The sequence below is a fragment of the Fundulus heteroclitus genome, unplaced genomic scaffold (assembly GCF_011125445.2).
Source record: "Fundulus heteroclitus isolate FHET01 unplaced genomic scaffold, MU-UCD_Fhet_4.1 scaffold_56, whole genome shotgun sequence".
Taxonomy (NCBI): Eukaryota; Metazoa; Chordata; class Actinopteri; order Cyprinodontiformes; family Fundulidae; genus Fundulus; species Fundulus heteroclitus.
This window is the reverse complement of record NW_023396989.1, coordinates 2,076,511-2,083,723: the sequence shown is the minus strand read 5'-3', so window position 1 is coordinate 2,083,723 and position 7,213 is coordinate 2,076,511. Positions and strand designations below refer to the sequence as shown.

The window sequence follows — 7,213 nt, the reverse complement described above, 5'->3', positions numbered from 1 at the left end:
TGTCTTCTCTAACATAGAAAGTACTCCTGGGTCAATGTGAGCTTCTGTGCTTTCTGTGTCTCTGCTCTGTCTTCTCTAACATAGAAAGTACTCCTGGGTCAATGTGAGCTTCTGTGCTTTCTGTGTCTCTCCTCTGTCTTCTCTAAGCCCCAGTGGGTGGAGGCAGATGAGCGTTCACACTGAGCCTGGTTCTGGTTCTGCTGGAGGTTCTCCTCCCTGTTAAAGGGGAGTTTTCCTCTCCACTGTGGCTTCATGCATGCTCAGTATGAGGGATTGCTGCAAAGCCATCAACAATGCAGACGACTGTCCACTGTGGCTCTACGCTCTTTCAGGAGGAGTGAATGCTGCTTGGAGAGACTTGATGCAACCTGCTGGGTTTCCTTAGAGAGGAAACTTTCTCACCAACCTGGAGGATCTGATGGAAGCTGACTTTGGAAAGAGCCTTGAGATGATGTGATGTTAATTGGAGCTGTTTAAATAAACTGAATGCAATTCCTGTAGGATCCTGGTCACTTAGAGGCTCTGTGTGCTGCATCTACTCCACAGCTCTTCACGCTGCATTCAGGCGCTCTCACACTGAAATAACACTAATAATGCATCACGGAGTTCTGCAGAGAAAACACGAGTCGAGCTGCATTTCAGCTTTTCTTGTTAATCTTTTTTTAATTATGCTTAAAAAAGAAAATCAAAAGACAAAGGAGGTGGTGATCAAAGAAAAAGAAAAATATATATTCATATTCAAATCTCTTTATACGTCTCTATTCATATCTGATTAACAATGCAAAGAAAATAATCCCGTAGTGCTGAAGTAAAGTTCATTATATCTTTCATTATAACAAAATAGGCAGTTTACCGAAGGGTTAAATATCTGGCCGCTCTCACGGCTTCCGCCTGCAGGGGGCGCTGCAGCTCCGGCCACAGCAACACCGCGGTAAGACACTGACGCTGCTGACTGACGTCATCACGGCGGCCGACGGGCTCCCCGCCGGCCACAGGGGGCGCTGCTGCGCCTGACGGAGTTTTTCGGGTCAGAAAGAGGTAAACTGGTTAATTTGTCTTTGATTTACTGTAAACTTTGTTAATATTTCACCATCTATAGCAGCTATGATTCAATTCTGGCGACTTTATGTTGTTTTTAAACCTTTTAATCAGACATGATGTGCAAAAGCTTGTAAAAATAATGTTTTTATTTATGACAGATTTTAATCAGTCCTAAGGCAAAACAATGTTGTTTTTTTATTTCCTGAGATTCTAGTTTTATTTTTTAAATATTCTTTATATTTTATCCATAACATTTAATATTTATGATGAAAAAATATTGTTGAATTTCTTTTTGTTTTGTTTCACCAGCTAAATGTTTTATTTTTTCTTCATATAATTCAAAGCATTTATTATTATATTCTAACTATGAATTTCTGATGTTTGGAACATTTATTCTACTGTTGTATATTTTATGTTTTTGTCTCTATTTTACAGGGTCTGCTTTTTTTCATCTATTGGCATAAATTGTGCTAATTTTATTTTCTTGTATTTATAAGAGACATTTCCAAAACTATTTTGGCACTATTTTAGGAAGACTTAAAAAATAAAAATATAATTATCAATAATTTCTTTGCAATTAAAAAATACGATGATGTGGTTCTGAAAGCAATAGTCATTAAAAATGTTTCTAAATACATTGTTTACTAAAATTATTTTTACAGGTAATATTTTATGTTCATAAAAAATGTTCTGTTAATAAAATAAAGGGTTATAATGTTTTTTGATATAACTTTGCTTTAATCACTTTTTTTCCATGAGTTTTTGTAAAAATAAACTATTTAATGATGATTCTATGCTACTTTATTTGTTTTGGGGGTTTTTTTGGCACAAAAGTTAATTTAAAAATTTTTTTTGGTGTATTTTAGTCTAAAGGAATTTTAGTCAAATCAATAGTACATTACTGACTGGCAGTAATTTCTGTTTCTGCCTTTTTTCATGTAAATTATGTTTCTGACTGAAAACTGATCATTCAGGATCAGCAGCGGTCTGGCGCCCTCTGGTGGCCGAGCGGTGAACCTGCAGCCGCCTGACAGACATCCCCCAGCAGCGAGGAGCAGAAAATGTTAAAAAAAACTAAACATGAATCAATAAAAATGAAAAGTAAAAATCAAAGAAAGGTTGTGAGAGAAGCTGTGATGTCAGACGCTGAGGTGAAGGGGCTGATGGGAAAGAAACGGGTCAGAACCGACATGCTGTTAAAGCTCAAACGTGCAAAGTTTTGCTTCTTGTGTCTCTGATTCCAGACGATCCGGCTGGAAAAAACCCACAAAAGAACAAAGGATAAAATCTGCTTCGTACGTTTCTGAACTCCTCTTCCTCTCCACTGAAGTCCTTCGTCCTTAAACATTAAGGAGCTGTACCGTGCCGAGTGTGATGTCACTTCCTGTGTGCTTCTGGATGGGCCCTAACGAGCGGCGTGGAGGTGGGGGCGGGGCGATGGATGGATGCAGGGATGGAGGCTGCCGTCTGCGGGTCCGCTCTTCGTTCCAAAACAATAACAAAGTGATGAAGAGGAGGAGAGAGGAAGATGGCGCCGAGCCTCATAACTTCTCCTTGGACAGAACCCAGATGACGGGACCCGACTGGTCCTCGATGATCTGCTTCACCTGGTCGTAGATCTCCTCCAGCGTGTCGCCCTGAACGATGGCTGCAGGCACACAGGACACAGCGGGTCAGCACCAGAACCGGAACACAGCGGGTCAGCACCAGAACCGGAACACACGACACGGCGGGTCAGCACCAGAACCGGACCGTTGGACCGGGCCTCACCTGTGAAATGTTCGGTGAACTCGGTCTCCAGCTTGGCGGCGCGGTCGAAGGTTTTCTTGCCCTGCTCCTCCGACAGACGTTTGTTCATCTCCCTGCAGGCAGAGCAGAGGGTTCAGCTCAGAGGGGAACACCAGAACCGGACCAGGGGAACCGGGCCGGACCACTCACATGATGTTCTCCACGGATTTGGGTTTGATGAAGATGGCGATGGGGTGCAGCAGAGCCAGCTGGAGCCTCTTGATGGCGTTGCCCGACACGTCCAGGATGCAGTGCTTGCCCTGAACAGAACCAGACAACACCGTCACGGTTCTGCAGGTTCTACAGAGCTCCAGACCGGTCCAGGATCCAGAAACACCCGGGACAATGTGCAGCAGAACCAAACAGGACCAGTTCTGGTCCGTTTTCAGAGCCTTTCCTGACTAAAAGTGAAGCTAAAAGCTGCAGACCGAGCCGATGGGACCGGGGACTCCGGGTCGGAGCGGTTCCGTACCTTCTCGGCCACTTCTCGGACCGACTGCACGCTGGTTCCGTACAGGTGGTTGTTGTACTGGCCCGCCTCGATGAACTTGTGCTCCTGGATGTCCTTCTCCATCTGCTCTCTGGACACTACGAAGTGGTAGTCTCTGCCGTCCACCTCGTAGTCCCGTTTGGGCCGGGTCGTATCTGAGGGCGGCAGACAGGACAGACGTCACCCCGATCCGAACGGGTCGGAGAACCGGGGGAACCAGGGGAATGTGGGCGGGACCTACGTGGGACGCAGGAGCCGAACTTATCAGGGAACTCTGAGATCAGGTCGTCGTTGATCCGGTCCTTCATGGGTCCGAGGATGATGACGGGTCGGCTGTAGCTCACTGCCAGGGAGGAAGGGGAGGTTCTGGTTGTTAATCAGAACTTATGCTACAACATTAAAACATTTCAAAGGTAACCTTTGACCTTTCAGAACCAAGACCCGGTGAACCCACTGAGAACCGAAGCCGAGGTTACATGGAGTCGCCTCAGAGAAACAATTTAAACGGCTAATCCACGTAGATTTACACATATATACGGAAATAAAGATATATATGTGTACAAATATACATATATTTACACATATGTATGTAAATATGTGTAAATATGTGTATATTTACACATATATACATATATTTACACATTTGTATATACATATACGTATATATAATTCACATATACTTACTCATATTTATGTATATATAATCCACGTATACTTACTCACATACGCATATATTTACACATTTATATATATATATAAAATCTACTTGCATACATATATACATATACATATATATACGTAAATATACATAAATATACATATCTATAATCCACACTCATATATATGTATATATAATCCACGTATACTTACTCATATACGCGTAAATATACGTATATTTTTTACATACACGTAAATATATGTATATATGTGTAATTATACGTATATTTACACCAATATAAATATATGTGTAAATATATGTATATGTAAATATACATATATTATTCGCATATATACATATATTTACACATTTATATATAACAAATATACATATATACGTAAATATACGTGTATATGATTCACATAGATTTACACATATTTACGTAAATGTATGTATGTATATATGTAAATATACGTACATATCTGTAAATGTAATTCCCGTATATATCAGACCTGTAAAACTAAACAATGATGAAAAAATGCCTCTAAAGGACTTTTAACTCTTGCGGACCATTAAAGGCGATTCTGGAGGAAATGAAAGCGATCGGATCATCTGTGGATAATAAACAGTTTCTATTGGCAGAAAACCATCGGTAAAGCAGGTTAATAGATTTCAGCTCGTTAGTGTTAAACACTCCCTGATAACTGGATATCCTGCTGCTACTTTATATGAACTTATAAAATGTTATTCTGGTTGTCTCAATATGTTGTATACTTTTAAATAGTTTTCTATACTAATATTTCTGTTTCTCTGCTGTGTCGCTGTGAATGTGAAGCTGAACGACCATAAAGTTAAAGCGGAGTTTAGGCTTGGCTTAGAGGAATAGAACCAGAGTCAGCGCCCCCTGGTGGTTAATCCAGATAATTCCTTCCACTAGAACCAAACAGGAAATCCATCAACATGAAGACCTGCGGGTTCAGGAGTAATGTAAAAGTTAAACGCTGCATTCAGGCTGAGAGCCTAAAACTATTTCATGTCTGAGAACTTCTGCTGATGTTCATGTAATCATCAGAACCCAGAGAGGAAACCCGTATAATCGCTACTTTACTGTCAAACATTTCAGTAGAAATATTTCCAGGATCTGAGATCTGGATCAGAAACATTTGACACAATAGCGACTGAGAAACTAGGTCCTGATCTGCTCCTGGAGGTTCTGGATGGACCAGAGCAGAAGACCCAGACGTGTGAAAACTTTTTACTTTTTATGAATGAGTGCAGTTTTAACATCTTTAACATGAATTACTCTCTCTGAGCGACTTCTGAAGAACCTTCAGGCGATTAAATGAGATGAAAAGTTTTGTGGTGAGCCTCACCTTCCTGCTGAACGACGGGCTCATAGGACAAGATGTACTCGTCCTGTCCACCTGAGAACAAACACAGGTAAAGATTAACATGGGTTCAGCTGGGAGAGGAGGTGTGGCGCTGAGGGATGGAGGTGAGGAGGAGAAACAGGAGGAGAAACAGGAGGAGGCCCTGGTGTTCAGTCAGCAACATTTAACCCTGAACTCTATGATGGACCACATTCCAGTCTCAGAAGCTCAGGACTTTTAGTGAGTTAGCTGCTCTAAACCAATCAGCAGTCAGAGTTCGTTAAACCAATCAGTGGGTTAATTGTTATAAACCAATCAGTAGGCAGAGTTCATTAAGCCTATTAGAAGGATGTTCTAAACCAATCAGCAGTCAGAGTTCGTTAAGCCAATTAGAGCGTTAGCTGTTATAAACCAATCAGTAGTCAGAGCTTGTTAAGACAATTAGAGGGTTAGCTGTTCTAAACCAATCAGTAGTCAGAGCTCGTTAAGCCAATTAGCAGGATGTTATAAACAAATCAGCAGTCAGAGCTCGTTAAGACAATTAGAGGGTTAGCTGTTCTAAACCAATCAGTAGTCAGAGCTCGTTAAGACAATTAGAGGGTTAGCTGTTCTAAACCAATCAGCAGTCAGAGCTCATTAAGACAATTAGAGGGTTAGCTGTTCTAAACCAATCAGTAGTCAGAGCTCGTTAAGACAATTAGAGGGTTAGCTGTTCTAAACCAATCAGTAGTCAGAGCTCGTTAAGACAATTAGAGGGTTAGCTGTTCTAAACCAATCAGCAGTCAGAGCTCGTTAAGACAATTAGAGGGTTAGCTGTTCTAAACCAATCAGCAGTCAGAGCTCGTTAAGACAATTAGAGGGTTAGCTGTTCTAAACCAATCAGTAGTCAGAGCTCGTTAAGACAATTAGAGGGTTAGCTGTTCTAAACCAATCAGTAGTCAGAGCTCGTTAAACAATTAGAGGGTTAGCTGTTCTAAACCAATCAGCAGTCAGAGCTCGTTAAGACAATTAGAGGGTTAGCTGTTCTAAACCAATCAGCAGTCAGAGCTCGTTAAGCCAATTAGAGGGTTAGCTGTTCTAAACCAATCAGTAGTCAGAGCTCGTTAAGACAATTAGAGGGTTAGCTGTTCTAAACCAATCAGTAGTCAGAGCTCGTTAAACAATTAGAGGGTTAGCTGTTCTAAACCAATCAGCAGTCAGAGCTCGTTAAGACAATTAGAGGGTTAGCTGTTCTAAACCAATCAGCAGTCAGAGCTCGTTAAGCCAATCAGAGGGTTAGCTGTTTTAAACCAATCAGCAGTCAGAGCTCGTTAAGCCAATCAGAGGGTTAGCTGTTCTAAACCAATCAGCAGTCAGAGCTCGTTAAGACAATTAGAGGGTTAGCTGTTCTAAACCAATCAGCAGTCAGAGCTCGTTAAGCCAATTAGAGGGTTAGCCGTTAGACTTAAGATCGTTAGTGAACCGTCGGCAGAACGGCGGTAAAACTTACGGTAGCTACTTTCACTATCACTGGCGTTAGACGTCACATGTTCTGTAATCAAAGACAGGAAACAGCCAATCAGACGGCAGTGCTCCCACAATGCTTTGCTTTGAGCTGCTCTCAAACACAGCAGCAGAGTTTTAGGTAAATTCACAGTAACAAAAGGAATCTCATGATCTAACTGAGTCTAAGTGTTCAAACACTTTCCTGTCGTTCCCTAATCAACCAATCTCACCAAACTCAACCAAAACGTTGAGTTTGATCTGCTCGGTGGAAACCAGTAAATCCCTGAAATAACAGATTCTACAGGAAGCTGTGAATTAACAGCATCTGGGGTAATTAATTAATTAACAAATAAAGCTCCTCCCAGAAGGTCCATGTGTGGA

At 41.5% G+C, this 7,213-nt stretch overlaps 1 protein-coding gene across 19 annotated transcripts in view; it reads right to left on the bottom strand.

Annotated features, from left to right (window-relative positions):
- Window positions 1–1,858: 1,858 nt before the first annotated feature.
- Window positions 1,859–7,213, bottom strand: part of LOC118556340 (discs large homolog 1-like protein) — a 63,592-nt gene continuing 58,237 nt past the window's right edge. For 17 of the 19 annotated variants that reach the window (XM_036133023.1, XM_036133025.1, XM_036133024.1 and 14 more), the window contains 7 exons: window positions 6,837–6,878; window positions 5,351–5,401; window positions 3,561–3,662; window positions 3,302–3,474; window positions 2,980–3,089; window positions 2,812–2,903; window positions 1,859–2,689 (listed from right to left, as the gene is read on the bottom strand). In XM_036133023.1, coding sequence (XP_035988916.1) covers window positions 2,583–2,689; window positions 2,812–2,903; window positions 2,980–3,089; window positions 3,302–3,474; window positions 3,561–3,662; window positions 5,351–5,401; window positions 6,837–6,878 — 677 coding nt within the window. In that variant the 3' untranslated portion in view covers window positions 1,859–2,582. The remainder of the gene's footprint in view (window positions 2,690–2,811; window positions 2,904–2,979; window positions 3,090–3,301; window positions 3,475–3,560; window positions 3,663–5,350; window positions 5,402–6,836; window positions 6,879–7,213) is intronic. The other 2 variants (XM_036133028.1, XM_036133035.1) reach the window with 1 other exon arrangement.